Source organism: Oncorhynchus kisutch, linkage group LG19 (assembly GCF_002021735.2).
Source record: "Oncorhynchus kisutch isolate 150728-3 linkage group LG19, Okis_V2, whole genome shotgun sequence".
NCBI lineage: Eukaryota > Metazoa > Chordata > Actinopteri > Salmoniformes > Salmonidae > Oncorhynchus > Oncorhynchus kisutch.
In genome coordinates, this window is record NC_034192.2 from 43,871,947 (window position 1) to 43,895,488 (window position 23,542).

Below are 23,542 nucleotides of genomic sequence, written 5' to 3' on the forward strand. Positions count from 1 at the left end.
CAGCTGTGTCCAGCGCCAACAAAAACACTAGGCCACAGCACAGCTTATGTTTGGAATGTTCCTCGGACCTCCCCAGAATAACTCTTGGGTATGTCCTAAATGGCACCGTATTACCTATATAGTGCCCCTACTTTTGACCAGTGCCCACAGTGCACTATATCAGGAATAGTGTGCCATTTAGGACACAGACTTGGAACATGCCCTGTACACAAGTCCTATTTCATCTTTAGTGTGTTTAGTCAGCCAACATAGTGACAAGCCAGGTCTTCAGATATCGAGGCCAGAGAAAGCAGACCTATTCATAGGGTGGATCCAAATTTAACTCACCAGAAAGCAACACGCCAATGGAAACATGTGTAAGGAAAAAAAATAGCATATTAACAGATCACACATTATAATGATGTAATAAAAATCTCAAAACATTTGAATAAATAGTCACTGAAAAGCAGAACAAGCTGAATGAAGAAGAATAATGTGCTGTTTGGTATTGGTCGGTCAGGGACCCGATGACCTCGGTGAAAAGCTCAAGCCAATCTCATGATCTCATTCAAGCGCACAGACAGGTGTAGAAATGCACTGACACATGCACACGTCCTCATACATTTACTCAGATAGGGTTAGCATGACTTTAGGATCTACAATTGCACACCCACATGTAAACACACAGAGACACACTTGCTTGCTCTGCTCACACTTGCTCCTTGCTCCTTGTTGACTTCCACTTACAGGTGTAACTCTTTCCAATTACAACCTTGCATTGAGACACACACGTAGAGGGAATACGATGTTTGCTGAATGAATCCAGCTGGAAGCCAGTCATCCTTCCAACACTATTGCGAAGCCTGCGTATTACGAAGCCTGTATTCGTCATCGTGTGAGAGTGGTGTGTAGGTGTTACATCTAAAGTCTGGTTTAACTAATAAGCTTAAAGTCAAACCATGCCATGTCAACAAGGTCAGATGTACTGTTGGAGCAAAGGCCCGATTTAGTAGGTGACGTCTAGTGTAAACAAACACACTCATATGTATGCATGTAAACTCAGCAAAAAAAGAAATGTCCTCTCACTGTCAACTGCATTTATTTTAAGCAAACTTAAATGTGTAAATATTTGTATGAACATAACAAGATTCAACAACAGACAAACTGAAAAAGTTCCACAGACATGTGACTAACAGAAATGGAATAATGTGTCCCTGAATAAAGGGGGGGTGGGCAAAATCAAAAGTAACAGTCAGTATCTGGTGTGGCCACCAGCGCATCTCCTCCTCATGGACTGCACCAGATTTGCCTGTTCTTGCTGCGAGACATTACCCCACTCTTCCACCAAAGCACCTGCAAGTTCCCAGACATTTCTGGGGGGAATGGCCCTAGCCCTCAACCTCCGATCCAACAGGTCCCAGACATGCTCAATGGGATTGAGATTTGAGCTCTTCGCTGGCCATGGCAGAACACTGACTTTCCAGTTTTGCAGGAAATCACACACAGAACAAGCAGTATGGCTGGTGGTATTGTCATGCTGGAGGGTCATTGATGGAGGGATTGTGCGTTCCTGGTGTAACTCGGGCAGTTGTTGTTGCCATCCTGTAGCTGTCCTGCAGGTGTGATGTTCGGATGTACCAATCATGTGCAGATGTTGTTACACGTAGTCTGCCACTGCGAGGACGATCAGCTGTCTGTGCGGTCTCCCTGTAGCGCTGTCTTAGGCGTCTCACAGTATGGACATTGTAATGTATTGCCCTGGCCACATCTGCAGTCCTCATGCCTCCTTGCAGCATGCCTAAGGCACATTCACGCAGATGAGCAGGGACCCTGGACATCTTGCTTCTGGTGTTTTTCAGAGTCAGTAGAAAGGCCTCTGTAGTGTCCTAAGTTTTCATAACTGTGACCTTAATTGCCTACAGTCTGTAAGCTGTTAGTGTGTTAATGACCGTTCCACAGGTGCATGTTCATTAGTTGTTTATGGTTCATTGAACAAGCATGGGAAACAGTGTTTAAACCCTTTACAATGAAGATCTGTGAAGTTATTTGGATTTTTACAAATTATCTTTGAAAGACAGGGTCGTTTCTTTTTTTGCTGAGTTTATGTATGTATGTGTTTGTACAGTATGTATGCATGTACTCTGTGTGCACACATGAAAGCACGCTCGCACACATGCTCATAAGCGCACACAAACCAGATTTCAACTCATCAAGATGAGTGAAACAAGCCATATTTTAGTTTCATGAAAACCTCAATACGCTGTTTTGATATTGGTTTCTAACAACACTCAACAGGGTCATATAGTAGCCAAAGTGGCTCACACATTTTAAGAGTCACCTATCTGTGTCTGCATAGCAAATGTCTTGCCTGTTGCTGGCTTTTCTCTGAGTGCTTCGGCCTTGGCCAATCAAACACACATCTGGTCTATATCAGATACTCTGTTCATGCCACAACAGTACAAATTTTATTTTTATTTTTACTATGCTCCAGAACTTTGGTGACTACAAAATATTTTTTAAACCTCACGCTTTGAGCTGGATGTGTCAATGTGTGGTTCATACACTAATAATCTATGAGCAGAATTACTGTTTTACCTTAATTAGCCACAGAATTCCTAGTTTGAAAACAACTGTTTTTCTGGATGCCACATTTTCCCCCATGTGGGCCAGCCCCCTAGCAAATCAAGCGTAACCAATGAGCTTCAGCCTCTCACCATAACAGATACAGCTATCAATACACACATGACACACCCACAGCAGAGGGAGAGAGCGAGCAAAGAAGTGGTGCACGTCTGCATATCTGGAAAATTGCGTGCTACGTTTGAAAATGACCTAACTAATTAACTACTTTCAGAACTACTGGCTAAATAGTATACAAAAGTACAGGAAAATCTCTTTAAACATGCATGTTCCACATCAGACAAGACATTCCCAGTATCCTTTGTGCGTTGGGGGAATTACAATATGAAGGAAAATTGGCTGACGGTAGCGGTTTTCGAAGTGCTGTGTCAGGTCTGGTGGAAGAAACAACATATCTGTGTTCCGGAGAGAAGCAGTAAATCATCACATGCCGACACTTCTAGAAAAGATAGAATAAGGGCTCCGAGTTTCTTTTGTCTCAATACTAATAACAGAACGAACCATTAGCATTTTGGCTAATGTTTAGATAGATGGCCCATTAGGCTCGTGTTATCTGTAGCTAAAAAAGAACACTAGGCTAACGAGCTGCTAAGGTGTGTGCACCAATCGAGTGGTGATGAGTATTTTGGAGAACAGTTATCATTTTGAACAATAGAGTACGAGAGGTACTTTTTCAATATATGACAAATACAATATTAGCATATTGGTCTCCTACTGCTATTGAAACACCCCCCACTATCTATTGCCTTGGGTCTGTCTAAACTGGTCTGTCAAAGTGTAGCAAGTGACATACATACGAGTTAAAAATATCAAGTTTTCCTGGAGAAAAGAGTGCCAACACATTTACCAAATTACACCATGGCTACGATCGAATATCCATACTAGCATTCCACTTAGTAGTGGTAGTAGGCTCTGTTCCAATCTATCAATCACTTTTATTACATCACCAATGCTCACCTGAAGGGTATATCACCTCCTATGGGCGAGGTGGCGGTACTCCAGCTCTTGCGGCTGCCTCCACCCCCTCCACTGCCCTCCTCCCGGCTCTCGTGGTCACCCCTTTTCCTGCGCAGCGGTGTGGGCACGTAGCCACTGGCGTTGCTCTTGTTGGGCAGGTACTGATTGAAGGGCACCATCACGCGGGGCTCGCTCACCGAGGTCCGCCGAGCCAGCATGTCATCCTTGCGCACGTCTGGCAGCTTCCTGCCCCCGTGAGGTCCGGCGTCGGACTCTGAGTCGCTGCCACGGCCTGGTGGGTACAAACGAGGGAGAGACTGACTTAAACCACCACAGTACCCCCATGAAACATTGCCTCACCCACCGAGAAAGAGAAATAACTGCTTAGGTTTTTAAAATTAGACATCAGCGTTTCCCAATCCTGGTCTAAAAGGACCACTTTCTTCATTGGTTTTCATTTGAATGATGCGATCCAACCACTGACCTCTCAACTTGGATAGACATTACTAAGAGTGGTCTAGAGGTAAGCTAGAAACACCCCAGTATCAATTAAACAGACCATTGAACAGCAGAAAACTTTCTAGATTGTACCTTTAAGAGCTCTGAGTCTGATATAGCCATAGACCGTTAAAATGGAAATAAACCACAAGAATCAGTTTAAAAAGAACACCAGTACATTCAGGAGTCCCCCAGTACCTGGCCTAGATGATCATGTGACTTAGCAGTCTGCCAGTGAAGTCTCTCTTTTACCACCTATGCACCTTTCTAGGCTTTCTTAAACAAACTGTACAGTATACTTATTATGGGCGAAGGTAGATACTGTTTGATTGCTCTTGTCAACCATCAAATTAACCAACATTTGGTTGTGCAGAACCTCATCGCTTAAGGTCTTCCCTCCCTCTCTGCCACATAAATTCATCCTTTAAGGTCCTGCCCTTCTCCACTTTGAGATTTATGCTTCCCAAATGGCACCCTATTTCCCCTTCAAAGTGCACTACTTTTGACCAGAGCCCAGAGGATGCCATTTGGGATGCAAACATTCACTTTTTGACAGATAAAGACTATACAGGCCTTAAGGTACTTCTGCTTCAAATTGACCGTAGGTTGTAAAGTGGAGGGGTTTAACCCTTCAACAGCTTGAATTTGGAACCATAAGCAGGTGCCACTAATGCATGCAGCCCATACCAACTGACCTGTGGTTTCCTGTCAACCTGTTGTCTCCTGTCAACCTGTGGTCTCCTGTCAACCTGTGGTCTCCTGTCAACCTGTGGTCTCCTGTCAACATGTGGTCTCCTGTCAACATGTGGTCTCCTGTCAACATGTGGTGCAGCCCATACCAACTGACCTGTGGTCTCCTGTCAACATGTGGTCTCCTGTCAACATGTGGTCTCCTGTCAACATGTGGTCTCCTGTCAACATGTGGTCTCCTGTCAACATGTGGTCTCCTGTCAACATGTGGTCTCCTGTCAACATGTGGTCTCCTGTCAACATGTGGTCTCCTGTCAACATGTGGTCTCCTGTCAACATGTGGTCTCCTGTCAACATGTGGTCTCCTGTCAACATGTGGTCTCCTGTCAACAGAAAACCACATGTTACCAGTAAATGGTAGGTAGCATAACGGTTAAGAATGTTGGGCCAGTAACTGAAAGGTCGCTTGTTCGAATCACAGAGCCTACTAGGTGAAAAATATGTCGATGTGCCCTTGAGCCAGGCACTTAACTCCAATTGCTCCTGTAAGTCTCTCTGGATAAGAGCGTCTGCTAAATTACTAAAATGTAAACAACATGTGGACTACTGTTAACAGGGAAGAATAGAAGAGGGAGGAATAGAGAAGAGTGAAGACTAGAATAGGGAAGAGAGTACAGAAGTGGCCTCTTGCTAGTAACACAAAGATGTCTATTTATCCACAGTGTGCGTTGATTTAAATAACCCCTGACAAAAGAGGGCTGCCATTATCACATTTCTTTTGGAGATGAAATTAAAATCCTCTGAGTTAGCTTCCACAGTGAGTTTGAAAGCAGAATGGTGATAGCAGCTTAAGGAAGGCCTGGACCATGGAAAACTGTAGCTAATTTGTATAAACAGTCATGATTGGGAGCCTCATCATTGAATGATCTCTGTTCTGTCCTGCTGTTCTCAGACCAAGTGTGTGGGCCTCCAGGAGGTCTCCTGGAACTGTTCCAGAGTCAATTAGAGTTAGATGAGCCCAGGGCTGGAGATGGCCTGGGCGAGGCACTGTGGTTAGGACAGTGAACATCTTTAACGTACAGCTGGCCTCACTAAATTAATTTCACTAAAACCACTCAATTTTTACCTATATGGCCAACCCAGCATAAAAAAACCCCCACCAACAACTCAATGCTTCCTTTCAATCCAATAGAAAAACAAACCTCTCAACGCCTTTCGCAACAAACCAATAATAAAACATCTTTACAAATGAATAGCAAACATATCAACTAAGCGTTTCCCTACAAACCAATAGCAAACACAATGTGGTCCTGTGTGGCTCAGTTGGTACCATGTGGCACTTACAATGCCAGGGTTGTGGGATCGATTCCCACGGGGGACCAGTACAAACAAATGTGAAAATGTACGCACTCACTACTATAAGTCGCTTTGGATAAGAGCGTTTGCTAAATGTTATATATATATATATATATATATATACTGAATATATATACTGAATATATATACTGTCCACTTAGGAAGCAACACTGATTTTCAATACATTTCACATGCTGTTGTGCAAATAGAATAGACAACAGGTGGAAATTCTAGGCAATTAGCAAGACACCCCCAATAAAGGAGTGGTTCTGCAGGTGGTGACCACAGACCACTTCTCAGTTCCTATGCTTCCTGGCTGATGTTTTGGTCACTTTTGAATGCTGGTGGTGCTTTCACTCTAGTGGTAGCAGGAGACGGAGTCTACAACCCACACAAGTGGCTCCGGTAGTGCAGCTCATCCAGGATGGCACATCAATGCGAGCTGTGGCAAGAAGTTTTGCTGTGTCTGTGAGCATAGTGTCCAGAGCATGGAGGCGCTACCAGGGGACAGGCCAGTACATCAGAAGACGTGGAGGAGGCCGTAGGAGGGCAACAACCCAGCAGCAGGACCGCTACCTCCGCCTTTGTGCAAGGAGGAGCAGGAGCAGCACTGCCAGAGCCCTGCAAAATTACCTCCAGCAGGCCACAAATGTGTGTGTCTGCTCAAATGGTCAGAAACAGACTCCATGAGGGTGGTATGGAGGGCCCAACGTCCACAGGTGGGGGTTGTGCTTACAGCCCAACACCGTGCAGGACATTTGGCATTTGCCAGAGAACACCAAGATTGGCAAATTTGCCACTGGCGCCCTGTGCTCTTCACAGATGAAAGCAGGTTCACACTGAGCACGTGACAGTGTCTGGAGACGCCTTGGAGAACGTTCTGCTGCCTGCAACATCCTCCAGCATGAACAGTTTGGCAGTGGGTCAGTCATGGTGTGGGTTGGCATTTCTTTGGGGGGCCGCACAGCCCTCCATGTGCTCGCCAGAGGTAGCCTGACTGCCATTAGGTACCGAGATGAGATCCTCAGACCCCTTGTGAGACCATATGCTGGTGCGGTTGGCCCTGGGTTCCTCCTAATGCAAGACAATGCTAGACCTCATGTGGCTGGAGTGTTCCTGCAAGAGGAAGGCATTGATGCTATGGACTGGCCCGCCCGTTTCCCAGACCTGAATCCAATTGAGCACATCTGGGACATCATGTCTCGCTCCATCCACCAACACCAAGTTGCACCACAGACTGTCCAGGAGTTGGCGGATGCTTTAGTCCAGGTCTGGGAGGAGATCCTTCAGGAGACCATCCGCCACCTCATCAGGAGCATGCCCAGGCGTTGTAGGGAGGTCATACAGGCACGTGGAGGCCACACACACTACTGAGACTAATTTTGACTTGTTTTAAGGACATTACATCAAAGTTGGATCTGCCTGTAGTGTGGGTTTCCACTTACATTTTTGTGTGATTTTGTTGTCCGCACATTCAACTATGTAAAGAAAAAAGTATTTAATAAAAATATTTCATTCATTCAGATCTAGGATGTGTTATTTTAGTGTTCCCTTAATTTTTTTGAGCAGTATATATCTATGTATATATGTATATATGTATATATGTATATATGTATATATATATATATATATATATATATATATATATATATATATATATATATATATATATATATATATATATATATATATATATATGTATATATGTATATATGTATATATATATATATATATATATATATATATATATATATATATGTATATGTATATATGTATATATATATATATATATATATATATATATATATATATAATTATATTATTAAATATACACACACACTTTAAATCAAACAAACATTAACTAAACATCTCCCTGCAAACCAAAAATCCAGCTCTGAGCACTTTCAACCATCGACACAGACATTTCCTCCCCACTTCCTTCCAAACAATAACACACCCTAGCCCTCGACAGGAATATTGGTCTAAGCCCATGTGTTGCCTTTACTTCCCAGAATCTCAGCCAAAACACTTGGTGGAACATTGCAACCTTTTACAAGCCTCCATTAAAAGTTAAGAGGTTGCTTTGACAATTATACTGTGTGATACTACTTACCTACTTCCTATGGTAACTTATGACTAGCATGAAGTTAAAAAACACCTACACTTTCAGCCAAGCTAGAATTCAGACTCCATTCATGTCTTCCTTGCAGTGCATAAATATTTTTTTTTACAGCTGTTGACGTGTCTGTCTTTCCGACATGAAACATTACTCACAGCATCGCATGTTACATGCGACCATTGTGAACATGGTGGATGCATTGGAATATGGACATTTAAGCAGAGCTGTTGCTTTAATCCTTTCCATCCATTGTCTGACACCATTGCACTCTCCAAACTGAAAACACACGCGTGCACACAGTGTATGTTATACTGGGGGGGTTGTGGCCAGCAAAAAGTGCACAAAAAAAAGGGAGAAAAAGAGATGATAGCATAGCTACCTGAGCTGCATAGGGTCAAACGTGGACAGGTAGCTTAAATAATAACTGCATGCATGCATACAGTTATTATTTACGCTGCCTTTCCACATTTGATCTTCATTATAAAGGGTTTAAACACTGTTTCCCATGCTTGTTCAATTAATGAACCTGTGGAATGGTCGTTAAGACACTAACAGCTTACAGACGGTAGGCAATTAAGGTCACAGTATGAAAACTTAGGACACTAAAGAGGCCTTTCTACTGACTCTGAAAAACACCAAAAGAAAGATGCCCAGGGTCCCTGCTCATCTGCGTGAACGTGCCTTAGGCATGCTGCAGGGAGGCATGAGGACTGCAGATGTGGCCAGGGCAATAAATTGCCATGTCTGTACTGTGAGACGCCTAAGACGGCGCTACAGGGAGACGGGATGGACAGCTGATCATCCTCGCAGTGGCAGACCACTTGTAACAACACCTGCACAGGATCGGTACATGCGAACATCACACCTGCGGGATAGGTACAGGATGGCAAAAACAAATGCCCGAGTTACAATAGGAACCAGACAGGACTGGCAAAAAGTGCTCTTCACTGATGAGTCGCGGTTTTGTCTCACCAGGGGTGATGGTCGGATTCACGTTTATCGTCAAAGGGATGAGCGTTACACCGAGGCCTGTACTCTGGAGCAGGATCGATTTGGAGGTGGAGGGTCCATCATGGTCTGAGGCGGTGTGTCACAGCATCATCGGACTGAGCTTGTTGTCATTGCAGGCAATCTCAACGCTGTGCGTTACAGGGAAGACATCCTACTCCCTCAAGTGGTACCCTTCCTGCAGGCTCATCCTGACATGACCCTCCAGCATGACATTGCCACCAGCCATACTGCTCATTCTGTGTGTGATTACCTGCAAAACAGGAATGTCAGTGTTCTGCCATGCCAGCGAAGAGCCCGGATCTCAATCCCATTGAGCACGTCTGGGACCTGTTGGATTGGAGGGTGAGCGCTAGGGCCATTCCCCCCAGAAATGTCCGGGAACTTGCAGGTGCTTTGGTGGAAGAGTGGGGTAACGTCTCACAGCAAGAACAAATCTGGTGCAGTCCATGAGGAGGAGATGCACTGCAGTACTTAATGCAGCTGGTGGCCACACCAGAAACTGACTGTTACTTTTGACCCTCCCGTTATTCAGGGACACATTATTCCATTTCTGTTAGTCACATGTCTGTGGAACTTGTTCCGTTTATGTCTCAGTTGTTGAATTTTATGTTCATACAAATATTTACACATGTTAAGTTTTCTGAAAATAAGCAGCTGACAATGAGAGGACGTTTCTTTTTTTGTTGTTGCTGAGTTTATATATGTCTGTGCACGTGCGCGTGCGTATATTAAAAGATGAAAGCAGGCTAGGCTTGTGTGGTTATGGTTAGGTCTCATTTTGTCTCAATCCCCCTTGAACAATCAGGGTTTTAAAAAGGCTCTGGTTGGAGCATCATAGAGTTTTAAAATACAGAACCTAGTTCTTGGCTTCTCTTTCCTTGCCTGGAAAATACATAAAACACACATCTTATTTTTCCTCTGGTGCATTCGATGGAGAGCTTGAGTCTTGTGTTGACATTGCAGCTGCTAATATACAAAAAATAGTCCTCAAGGGTACCATAGGCCTGTATAAGAGAGGAGAGGGATTATATCAATCAATAATGGTGTATGTGTGCACGCGCATGTGTCCCTAGGTCTGCATACAAATATAGGCACAAGATTGAGTATGCCCCTATATTACAAGCAGAAACACCCACACCCACTGTGACTGATATGGATCACTCTCAGGTATCTTAATTCTAGTGCAACACTACAGATGACAGACAGAACACTCACACCCACTGTGACTGATATGCATCACTCTCAGGTATCATCTAGTGCAACACCACAGATTGTAACAGTTTGAATTGGTATGCAAAAAAAGCTCCACTAGAATATGTTGCAACCCGTCAGTCAAGACTGCAATCTCCTCTCTCCACCACCTGATCTCAATTCTCTCTCCATGTCTCTTCAAGAGGGCCTTCAAAGAGACGTAACCCACAGCAACAGCCCTAAACATTGGGCCCGAGGAATAAACACAAAACCTCCTTTGTACATATGTCAATAACATAGCTGGGCTGAGATGGAGATACCCTGACAGATGATCACATAGATTGGAGGTTGAAAAGAGCAAATAGGGGCAGCTAGTTTCAGACCAGCTGACGGTGACTATTCCACCACCTGCCCCAAAATGACACCATGTGAAAATGACTGACATGCATCATTAAAGTGCACAGAATAAACCATTGGTGGTGAATGAGGTAAGTCACTATGTGATGACAGCTACATGAACAAACCATTTAGCAACAACGAAAATGAGAGTTCAAGTTCAAGTAGTCCCTCCCGGTTTTGTCCATTTTCTTCTGTTAGGTTTTGACCCAGGTAACACCAGACAGTATGAGACAGTAAAAGCATGTGACTTGTGTGTGCAGTGTGACCCATCCGGGCGTCTAGCGTCCTACCATCACTGCCAATGCCGCGGGCGACCACTACGTCCGGCGAGGGCGTCTGTCTGGAGCGTGAGCCGAATGAGTCCAGGCTGTCGAAGGAGTCCTCTCGGCCGTGGCGAGGCGGGGAGAGTGAGTCGCTACGCTCCGAGTCCCAGCAGTCGATGTAGCCGCTGTCCCGTATGCTGCGTTGGGGGCTCTCCGTGTCCTCCGCCTCCTTTGACACACAAAATGTACAAGCATGCAAATGTATGCACACACACACACGTCAATGTAAAAAGATTGTGTTGAGATCATCCCAATACCCCATCCAATCTGGATCTCTCCTTCACCATGATTCCTCCAACACGGACAAGTACATTCACTTCCTCTTTCCAATTCTAATTGATATTCTACTTCTGTCTCTGTGTTTTAAGCTGCACAGTGTAACCCTGTCTGTGGCTTCTCTAGTTTCCAGGGTTGAGGAAAGGCTTTTCCATCCCGTCTGCCGGAGGAACCTCCTGGACCAGCCCTGTTTCTCTTTCCCCCTCATGGCTGAAACCTACCACCTCTTTCTCCCTCTCCACTGCCCCTTCTCTTTTCCTCAAACCCTCCTGTCCCTCCCTCTCCCCTTCCTCTACTCCTCTCTCCTGCTCCCTTCCACTCCCCCTCTCCATCCCTCCCACACTATCCCTTTCTCCACCCACCCCTATCCCCCCCTTACCCTCCAATCTACTCCGTCTTTCAATTCCTCAGACCTATTCCCTGTGCCAGATCCTGAGTGAAGGAGGATGCTGGGGTCCTACTTGGCTGACCTCATGGTGGGTGGGGGGGTGTGGGGTACAATGGCTGGCTTTGAGTGGCAACTCTAGGGGGGGGGGGGATTCCTGATAGGGTTCATAGGACAACGGCAGTGGACCTGAAGCTAATGGGTGTGCAGGTTTTGGTTCCTGCCCAGCATTAATACACCTCCTGTATTGCGTGTAACAGGATTTCATAAACCTATTGAATTTCTCTCTCACTTTAAGTCACTATCATTAACTTTAGTTAAGTGGAGATGCGGCCCTGTTATTCTGGACTATACAGACATCTGGGAAAGCATTCTAGGTTAAGTGGTCATTTCTCATTTATAGAGAATAATAGTGGGAGAATGGAATAAATGGAAGAGGAGTGACCTCACGCTCAGAACGGTTGCTACAGCTACATCCCTATATGTCCCTGGGGGGCTGTAAAAAGCCATAGTCCAGGTGACACACACTGGTTCTGGAGGACCAGTTGAAGGCCTGGGATCATCCTTGGACAAAGAGAGAGGTGGGAATGGGGGGGGGGGGAGAAAGAGCAAAGAGAGCATTCTCTTCTAGAGATGACTCCATGATGAGGGGAAGGGAGAGATAAAGGATGGAGTAGTGAAAGCATCAGTGCACCCCGAGGGGAGTTTGCGTCATAACATCCTTACGTTTGCCAAAGAAATAATATGCTTAGGTTGGACAGTCCTTCTAGTCTAACGTTCCTAATAGTACAGCCACCTAACAACTGCAAAACTACTTTGAACATCTACAAAGACGTAAAAATAAACCACCCTTCCAGGAATTGAACCCCCAACCTTGTCATTGCTATCACTAGGATACAACAAACTGAGCCATGTCAAAGCCTTACATCTATCCCTGTACGCATCCCTGTACACACCTTCCGCATCTGTGATAGCAGGCCTTCAAACTCCTTCAGGTCCAGTGTGGGCCCGTTGTAGGAGGTGCAGCTGTTGGCAGCCCGGCCCAGCCAGTATATGGTAATCAGAACCTGTGGAGGAATCATTACAGCAGGAAGAGTATTTTAGAGCCAGTATCAACAAGACAAGGTATTAACGTCAGTCTGTAACATTCAATTTAGTGGTAGATCATTGCCAATTGACCAACCCACACAGTCAACCAACTTTTGGGCTAATTAATTCCCAGTGGTCTCATACCCCAAGCTTGTGCACAAGTTGTGTAATACATTATGCAAGACTGCTAGCACATGATACATTAGCTTATTTGATAATTAGCAAAGTTGCTTGATAAATGCTTTACGGGCCCAATATCCCACTTTCCCCCCCAAAAAACTGACCAAACTAACAGTTTGCTTACTGAGTAAACCTGGCAAAATGCCATTGCAAAATCAACCTATGTTGAGATGGGTAAGTTAACATACTGTAAGCCACATATGAAATTCTTGACAGCTCCAAGGTATGCTTCATAATGCTAATACTAACCGACAGCAACACAAGCATTCTCAGCCACCTGAGAGCAATCAGAGAATTCCACATTTCACACAGTATGTCTATGTGACAGATGCCAGCCATGGCACACTGTACCCATTAGCTAGCAAAATTATACCATCTCTCAAAGAGGAACATTGGGCTAACTTATATAAAATTAAAATAATGCTAACTCAGACATGTGTTGCAGACACATTGAGGTACTGTACTGACACATTAAATATTCCGGATACATTCTGGACATATCATTTTGCCATGCGGTTTGTACAGCGACCGTACCACACACAATTGATACTACACACAATTGCTCCACAGTTGTTATTCCCCAATTGCATCAATTCAATGTACTATTCTCCCTTGAGTGTTAGTTTGATGTCAAGTCCAGTCATACAAACTAAATCACCCTCCTTTCCACTTTCCTTCAATTTGTAAGGAGTATAAACAGTTTCATCAAAGTGGCCACCAATAGGTTTCACTTCCTGATATATTTGGTCCACTCTTTTCCCTATCACTATAATAGGCTAACCAGGGGTTTCTGTACAAAAAAGACCTAGCCCTTGTCCTGGCCAATATGAACACACAGCTAGCTTTCTCACTCTCTTTACCATTGCCACATGGGTAAGGTTGTTTTACTATGCTAGCATAGCCCTGACAGCTAATTTACCATGCCAACTTCATCTACTATCTCATGTCCCTATATGTAGCTAGGCTACTGTGGCCATATGGAGATCACACAGGCTCTTTTACGTTGCAAGAACAAGCTGATAGATTGATATCACAAAACAAAGCAGACAAAGTCATCTAAGGATCTAGGGGTATTCCTTTGATAAAACAGATTACAGGTTGTCTTGGGTGGTTTGCGTAATGTGTGGTACACAGTAATTGTAAGCACTCTTTTCAGATGACAATCTAGGCTACAAAACAAAAACTAAACATACTTCACCCACAATGCACATCCCGTGCACTGTATCTAGAAGGCAAAACAATACTATTCACATTCATCACAAGCACCCACACTACCATTTAGCATGACAAATGTACACAAAGTGAATTCAGGTAGGTAGCCTGACTGGGATTCAAACTTGGATACTTGCAACTTTCAGTACAACACCTGTCTGTCAAACAGCAAGGGGCTGGAACCTCTTGATAAGGTCATTAGGTGCCGTTCTAAGGACGGAAAACATTTGTGTCAATAAATAGCCTAGACAGGGTATAAATATTCATACAACTCATGCTCTGTTTGTGGAATATACAGTAGGTTCTACAACTGTTGCAATGATAAATTAAACAGCATACCTAACCTGGCTAAACATGTTGTAGCTACACCTTTGCAAACACCCGTATACACCACAAACTAATCCTGCAACATCTTAAAGACCTGAGGTCATGCCCTCTGCACATCTGTCTCCGCCTCACTTTACAGTGCCCGTCTTCTCTGATACGTTTCACTGGACCAGTCACCTGACAAAATGTGTTCCTTCCGGACGGGACAATATCCTCTTTGTGCCACAAGTGTGTACACAGGCCTGATTGGTGTCACAGTTTTGCCCCAGCCCCAGCTAACACACCTGACTCCAATAATCACTTAATCATGATCTTCAGTTTAAAATGCAATTTGATTAATCAGCAGTGTTTGCTAGGGATGGAGAAAAAGTGTGCCACCAATCAAGCCCTCGAGGACTGGAGTTGCCCACCCCTGTAGCTTGCATGAGCACACACACACCTTCACAGCAGCAGTTCCTTACCTAAAGAACCAAAATGCCAAACAATATTTCCTCCAAAACATACCTACGTCATAGGGAATAGATACCTTACGCTTGGTTCAGTTTAACAATCCATGAGGCCAGCAGAATTCCATCCAGTCAAGCATGATAGTCCCTTTTCCTAGCCAAGTTTGAGCTGTGTTTACAAAACAGTACAAAATACTCCACCTATCTCATTTTTTTCAGTTTGATGGTGCTCAGTCTCAGCAATTTAAGAAAACAATTATTGAATGCTGCTGCTGCAGTTTGCTACAATGAAAAGGCTACAATCGACAGCAGCATTAGGCTAGCTCACTCTACAGCTGTTGGGAGTTTATGGGACAGTCTAATGCAGCGTTTCAGTGTCCCTCTGCTAAAACAGCTGTGGGGCTAGAGCTGGAGGCAGCCTTGGCTGAGTATAGTCACATATGTTAGACAGAGTACGCTATAGCAAGCAAAGTCAGGTAGAGAGCTCACTGCAGAGGATGACAAATGCACTACGCCAGCTCCTCTTAAAGCAGCAGAGACAGGAGATAGACGGAGGGAGAAAGAGAGGGGTTCATGGGATGGACTGACTAAGGGAGAGGGATAGGATTGAGAGAGATATTCAGAGATGGAGAACAGAACGACAGAAAGAATGACAAAAAAAGACAAAACAGCCAGAGACAGAGACCAACCCATATACACGAGGACATAACAGATTACCAGACTGACAAACAATATAGAGAGGTGTCACTTACATTCTTGAGTTTCCTACTGCAGTCGGCAACCCTGCTAGGAAGAGAGAGAGAGAGAGACGAGGAGGATCATAGGTTCCAGGTTAGAGAGCTGTCAAATGAGCTGCACCTACTCCACACTGCAGTTATGGAATGACATACAAATGGAAAAACCGATCTGGACTGAGAGGGAGGGAGGAGGAAGAAAGTGAGAGTGGGAGAGAGAGAAGGAGGGAGAGAGAGGGGAAGGGAGAGAGAAAGAGAGAAGTAGAGAGGGACAAAGAGAGAGAGAGAGAGAGAGTAGTTGCAAGAGAGAAAATATTAGTCTCTCCCAACTCTCCAGCCTGACCCTGTTGCTTCAGCCTCAAGGTTGTTTGGATGCTTTTCTATGTTCAAGCACCTCTAGGCAATAGCAGGGTAAGGACAAATTATTATTTAATTGTCTTTCTGACACACAAATGGACACACGCACAGAGACAAACAGACACAAACACACGGGCAGGCATGTTTGCCTTCCATTCTCTCACTAACATATTTCTCATCAAACTAAATAAGCACTCAACCATGTGTCAGAATGGTGACATATTTAACTATATCTCCAGGTCCCGTGTCGGTCTGGTGTGTGCATGCGTTTGTGTGTGTGTGTGTGTGAGCATGTGTGTGTAGGTGAGCTGACCTAAGGCTACACTTGATACTTTACTCACACACTAGTCAGCAGAGGTCATAGTGGGCTAGTGGGCTTGTTCAGCTCCCACACAACATTCCATGTCATAATAACCTTTACAGGTGACCCAGGAGTTAAGAGTGTTACAGACCTACTCCCACATGAGTGGGATTATTATGGAATGGTCAATCAAATGACTCAAGTCCAGATCGTTAGTAGGTGGAAGCTTATTCATTTACATGTCAATCTGCTTGTTCATACCTAATCCTTATTTTACCAGGTTGGCTGAGAACACGCTCTTTAACAACCTAGATTTGCAGAGAGTTGCAGGAGAAAGGAGAAGGTTTAAATTAGAAGCTGAGGATGATTTGGTAGCCAAGGCACCAGGGATAACATCCCATACTCTTGCGACAAGTGCTGTGGGATCATGTAAATTCACTCATCCTTATAATATATGGATCAGTTCATGCTTGCCTGTTTTGAGGTTGAGGTGATTTGTAGACTTCTGTGCTGCAACTAACCCTGTCAGATCCAATGACTAATAGAAAGGCTCTATAGCAATTAGAAAATATTTTGAAGATATTCTGTTTGTTCTCATTTCTGGCAGCTTTGATAAAGAGACATATAAAGGTGATTATTTTCACTTTGTACATGACCTCCCCTTGAGAGCACCACATTTGTTAGTTGGCAACAGGATACTAACACACTTCATGACCAAAAGTATGTGCTCGTAAAACATCTCATTCCAAAATCATGGGCATTAATATGGAGTTGGTCCTCCCTTTGCTGCTAGAACAGCCTTCACCTTTCTGGTAAGGCTTTCCACTTGATGTTGGAACATTGCTGCTGGGACTTGCTTCCATTCAGCATTAGTGAGGTCAAGCACTGATGTTAGGCGATTAGGATTGGCTCGCAGTCTGTGTTCCAATTCATCCCAAAGGTGTTTGATGGAGTTGAAGTCAGAGCTCTGTGCAGGCCAATCAAGTTCTTCCACACCGATCTCGACAAACCATTTCTGTATGGACCTCGTCTAGAATGTCATTGTATGCTGTAGCGTTAAGATTTCCCTTCACTGGAACTAAGGGGCCTAGCACGAACCATGAAAAACAGCCACAGACCATTATTCCTTCGGGCAGGTAGCGTTCTCCTGGCATCCGCCAAGCCTAACTTCGTCCGTCGGACTGCCAGATGGTAAAGGGGCGAGCTTTACATGGTGATCTTAGGCTTGTGCGTGGCTGCTCGGCCATGGAAACCCATTTCATGAAGCTCCAGACAAACATTTATTTTGCTGACGTTGCTTCCACAGGCAGTTTGAAACTCGGTAGTGAGTGTTGTAACTGAGGACAGACGATTTTTACACGCTTCTGCACTCGTCAGTTCTGTTCTGTGAGCTTGTGTGGCCTACCACTTCGCGGCTCAGCCGTTGTTGCTCCTAGACTTTTCCACTTCACAATAACAGCACTTACAGTTGACCGGGGTAGTTCTAGCAGGGCAGATATTTGACCAACTGACTTGTTGGAAAGACTGCCATGTTGAAAGTCACTGAGCTCTTAAAAGTTAGGACATTCTACTGCCAATGTTTGTCTATGGAGAATGCATGGCTTTTGCTCAATTCCATACACCTGTCAGCAACGGGTGTGGCGGAAATAGCCAAATCCAATCATTTGAAGGGGTGGCCACATCATTTGTGTATATATAGCTAGTGTAGCTGATCCAGCAGAAAGGGCCAAATAGCAAATACAGTAGATAGGTGACACCAAGTCAGTTTCAGCGTCAGTTTCTCCACCTCCCTCTCCTTCAACAGAATGGCCCTGTGTCATTTCACCTTCCTCGCCTCCCTCTGTCCTTCCTCCTCTCCTCTAGCTTGATTAAATAGACAGGTCTCTTTTCTCTACGCTACCTTGATTACTTACATAACCACATCTAAAGGCTGCCTGAGAAAGAAGGCAATTCAGATTCCACTAGGTATTAGATCACTGCCTGTGATATCAACTGTACTCTCTTCCCTCTCTCCCTCGCTCTCTTTTTCCCTCTCTCACACTCCCCCTCACTCTTGCTGTTACTCTCTCTCTCCCCCTCTCTCCCTCTCTTCTTTCACCCTCTTCCCCTGTCACTTATCTTGGAAATGGATCGGTTTCCATCAACAGATGGTACAGAGGACATATTTCAGGCCTCAGCTCATTGTGTGTCTCTTTATACTAGAGGTCGACCGATTATGATTTTTCAACGCCGATACCGATTATTGGAAGACCAAAAAAAGTAGATACCAATTAAATCGGGCGATTTAATTGGTATCTGTTGGCGAAGTGTTTTTTTAATAATGACAATTACAACAATACTGAATGAACACTTATTTTAACTTAATATAATACATCAATAAAATCCATTTAGCCTCAAATAAAATCAAACATGTTCAATTTGGTTTAAATAATGCAAAAAAGTGTTGGAGAAGAAAGTAAAAGTGCAATATGTGCGATGTAAAAAAGCGAACGTTTAGTTCCTTGCTCAGAACATGAGAACATATGATATGAAAGCTGGTGGTTCCTTTTAACAGGAGTCTTCAATATTTCCAGGTAAGAAGTTTTAGGTTGTAGTTATTATAGGAATTATAGGACAATCTCTATACGATTTGTATACAGTCATATACAGTTTGGGCACCCATGACAATTTCCATGATTTCCATATATAAATAATTGGGTGTTTGGATCAGCAATTTCATTTGGATCTATCAAATAACTGATGGACACAGTAATATTTCAGTAGTGAAATGAGGATTATTGGATTAACAGAAAATGTGCAATATGCATCAAAACAAAATTAGACAGGTGCATAAATTTGGGCACCCCAATATTTAGTAGAGCCTCCCTTTGCTAAAATAACAGCCTCTAGACGCTTCCCATAGCCTCTAATGAGTGTCTGGATTCTGGATGAAGGTATTTTGGACCATTCCTCCTTGCGAAACATCTCCAGTTCAGTTAGGTTTGATGGTTGCCGAGCATGGACAGCCCGCTTCAAATCATCCAACAGATACTCAATGATATTCAGGTCTGGGGACTGGGATGGCCATTCCAGAACATTGTACTTGTTCCTAGTAGATTAGATTTTGAGCAGTGTTTTGGGTCCTTGTCTTGTTGAAATATCCAGCCCCGGCGTAACTTCAACTTTGTGACTGATTCTTCAACATTATTCCCAAGAATCTGCTGATATTGAGTGGAATACATGCGACCCTCAACTTTAACCTCAACTTTAACCTCAACCTCTAGTAACTCCCCACCCCGGGTCCGGGAGCGTAATCGTCGACTGACATTAATTAGCATAACGCAACGGATATAAATATTCCTAGAAAATATTCCTATTCATGAAAATCACAAGTGAAATATATTGAGACACAGCTTAGCCTTTTGTTAATCACCCTGTCATCTCAGATTTTCAAAATATGCTTTACAGCCAAAGCTAGACAAGCATTTCTGTAAGTTTATCGATAGCCTAGCATAGCATTTTGTCCAGCTAGCAGCAGGTAACTTGGTCACGGAAATCAGAAAAGCAATCAAATTAAATCGTTTACCTTTGATGAGCTTCGGATGTTTTCACTCACGAGACTCCCAGTTAGATAGCCAATGTTCCTTTTTTCCCAAAATATTATTTTTGTAGGCGAAATAGCTCCGTTTGTTCTTCACGTTTGGCTGAGAAATCGCCCGGAAATTGCAGTCACGAAAACGCCGAAAAATATTCAAAATTAGCTCCATAATATCAACAGAAACATGGCAAACGTTGTTTATAATCAATCCTCAAGGTGTTTTTCAAATATCTATTCGATAATATATCCACCGGGACAATTGGTTTTTCAGTAGGACCGATTGGAATAATGGTTACCTCTGTATTTTATGCAAGAATCACTCTGAGAGCCATCAGGTGATCAATTGCACAATGTAGCCGCTTACGGGTATTCTTCAACATAAATGCGTAAAACTAAATCACAATGCCTTGGGGAATACGGAGAAAAAGTAATCTGGTTGATAGCCCATTCACTGCTCAATAGGGACGCATAGGAACGCAGAGCTTTCAAAAGATGAGTCACTTACGAATTTGATTTTTCTCAGGCTTACGCCTGCAATATCAGTTCTGTTATTCTCGCAGACAATATTTTTACAGTTTTGGAAACTTTAGAGTGTTTTCTATCCTAAGCTGTCAATTATATGCATATTCTAGCATTTTGTCCTGACAAAATATCCCGTTCACTACGGGAACGTTATTTTTCCATAAATTAAAATACTGCCCCCTAGTCACAAAACAAGATTCCCAGTACCGGCACGGGCCACACAGTCCCACAGCATGATGGAACCCCCACCAAATTTTTACTGTGGGTAGCAACTGTTTTTCTTGGAACGCTGTGTTCTTTTGCCGCCATGCATAACATCCCTTGTTATGACCAAATAACTCAATCTTTGTCTCATCAGTCCACAGCACCTTATTCCAAAATGAAGCTGGCTTGTCCAAATGTGCGTTTGCATACCTCAAGCGACTCGGTTTGTGGCGTGTGTGTAGAAAAGGCTTCTTCCGCATCACTCTTCCATACAGCTTCTCCTTGTGCAAAGTGCGCTGAATTGTTGAACGATGCACAGTGACACCATCTCAGCAGGATGATGTTGTAGGTCTTTGGAGGTGGTCTGTGGGCTGTTTTTTACCGTTCTCACCATCCTTCGTCTTTGCCTCTCCGATATTTTACTTGTTAAGGCCAGTAGTGGCAGGCCAAGAACTGTGCCTGTGGTCTTCCATTTCCTCACTATGTTTCTCACAGTGGACAATGACAGCTTAAATCTCTGCGATAGCTTTTTGTAGCCTTCCTCTAAACCATAATGTTGAACAATCTTTGTTTTCAGGTCATTTGAGAGTTGTTTTGAGGCCCCCATGTTGCCACTCTTCAGAGGAGAGTCAAAGAGAACAACAACTTGCAATTGGCCACCTTAAATACCCTTTCTCATGATTGGATGCACTTGTCTATGAAGTTCAAGGCTTAATGAGCTCACCAAACCAATTGTGTGTTCCAATTAATCTGTGCTAAGTAGTTACAGGTATTCAAATCAACAGAATGACAAGGGTGCCCACATTTTTGCATAGCATATTTTTCACATCTGATTGAATTTCATACAACGCAATATTGCTACACTAAAAATCTTTGTCTGGACAATACCCCAGTACTCCGCTTTCATTAGAAAATGAATGGCATGCCACTGTGATCATTTTCTGTGACGACAGAGTAATTATTATGCAGCCTCAGAGGGGTGCCCAAACTTTTTCATACGACTGTACCTTTGACTATTGGATGTTCTTATAGGCACTTTAGTATTGCCAGTGTAACAGTAAAGCTTCCGTCCCTCTCCTCGCCCCTACCTGGGCTCGAACCAGGAACACATCGACAACAGACACCCTCGAAGCAGCGTTACCCATGCAGAGCAAGGGGAACAACCACTCCAAGTCTCAGAGCGAATGACCCTGCTAACTAGCTAGCCATTTCACATCGGTTACACCAGCTTAATCTCAGGAATTGATATGCTTGAAGTCATAAACAGCGCAATGCTTGAAGCACAGCGACGAGCTGCTGGCAAAACGCACGTAAGTGCTGTTTGAATGAATGCTTACGAGCCTGCTGGTGCCTACCACCGCTCAGTCAGACTGCTCTATTAAATCATAGACTTAGTAATAACATAATAACACTCAGAAATATGAGCCTTGGGTCATTAATATGGTCGAATCCGGAAACTATCATCTCAAAAACAAGACGTTTATTCTTTCAGTGAAATATGGAACCGTTCCGTATTTTATCTAACGGGTGGCATGCATAAGTCTAAATATTCCTGTTACATTGCACAACCTTCAATGTTATGTCATAATTACGTAACATTCTGGCAAATTAGGTGGCCCAAACTGTTGCATATACACTGACTCTGCGTGCAATGAACGCAAGAGAAGTGACACAATTTCACCTGGTTTATATTGCCTGCTAACCTGGATTTATTTTAGCAAAATATTCAGGTTTAAAAATATATACTTCTGTGTATAGATTTTAACAAAGGCATTGATGTTTATGGTTAGGTACAGTCGTGCAACGATTGTGCATTTTTCGCAAATGCGCTTTTGTTAAATCATGCCCGTTTGGCGAAGTTGTGTAGTTAACTAGTGATTATGATTGATTGTTTTTTTATAAGATAAGTTTAATGCTAGCTAACAACTTACCGTGGCTTCTTACTGCATTCGCGTAACAGGCAGTCTCCTCGTGGAGTGCAATGTCATCAGGTGGTTAGAGCGTTGGACTAATTAACTGTAAGGTTGCAAGATTGAGTCCCCGAGCTGACAAGGTAAAAATCTGTCGTTCTGCCCCTGAACAAGGCAGTTAACCCACTGTTCCTAGGCCGTCATTGAAAATAAGAATGTGTTCTTAACTGACTTGGGTATGGCTGCACACAATCTAAGACTGTGACAAGGGCATATAAGTGGCAGTTTGATGTTTATCGGTTATTTTAATGCATACACAGCATGCACACACACTTCCCTTAGGCCACACCTGAACTCTTCAAGGCATCATATGTCATGTAGAACCAGTCGAGCCACGCCCAAGACATGTTAAGTTTGACATTGCTCCATCTCTCCTTCTCTCTGTCTCTCTCGTGCTCTCCCCCCCTCTCCCCCAGTCTCTCTCGCTACTGACAGAGTAGTTCTGGCACCAGGACAATTGGGGGGAAACACCCACTCACCTAGCAACAGCCACAACATCACAATCTCTGGATATAGCATACTGTAATATTTTGTCAATGACCAGTTGTACCTAACAGATACTGCTTTGTTATGTTGCATACAGGAGAGTCACACTTCCACTGAACTGTCTTCCCAAGAGTTATTAATTACTGTACTGTTGACATAGCAGACACACAGTGATGTAGAAAGACAAGCAAATGGATGGAAATAGATCAAACACATGGATGAAAATACAAAGACGGACAGACAAAGAGAAAGAAAGGGAGATGGATACAGAGATACAGTTGAAATTGGAAGTTTACATACACTTAGGTTGGAG

At 43.7% G+C, this 23,542-nt stretch overlaps 1 protein-coding gene across 11 annotated transcripts in view; it reads right to left on the minus strand.

The window, feature by feature from the left end:
- The window catches only part of LOC109864863 (LIM and calponin homology domains-containing protein 1), a 148,829-nt gene that overhangs the window by 33,322 nt on the left and 91,965 nt on the right, over positions 1-23,542 (minus strand). For 8 of the 11 annotated variants that reach the window (XM_031797573.1, XM_031797574.1, XM_031797569.1 and 5 more), the window contains exons 5-8: positions 15,831-15,864; positions 12,781-12,891; positions 11,131-11,332; positions 3,577-3,868 (exon numbers count right to left, since the gene is read on the minus strand). In XM_031797573.1, the coding sequence (XP_031653433.1) occupies positions 3,577-3,868; positions 11,131-11,332; positions 12,781-12,891; positions 15,831-15,864 (639 nt within the window). The remainder of the gene's footprint in view (positions 1-3,576; positions 3,869-11,130; positions 11,333-12,780; positions 12,892-15,830; positions 15,865-23,542) is intronic. The other 3 variants (XM_031797568.1, XM_031797571.1, XM_031797572.1) reach the window with 1 other exon arrangement.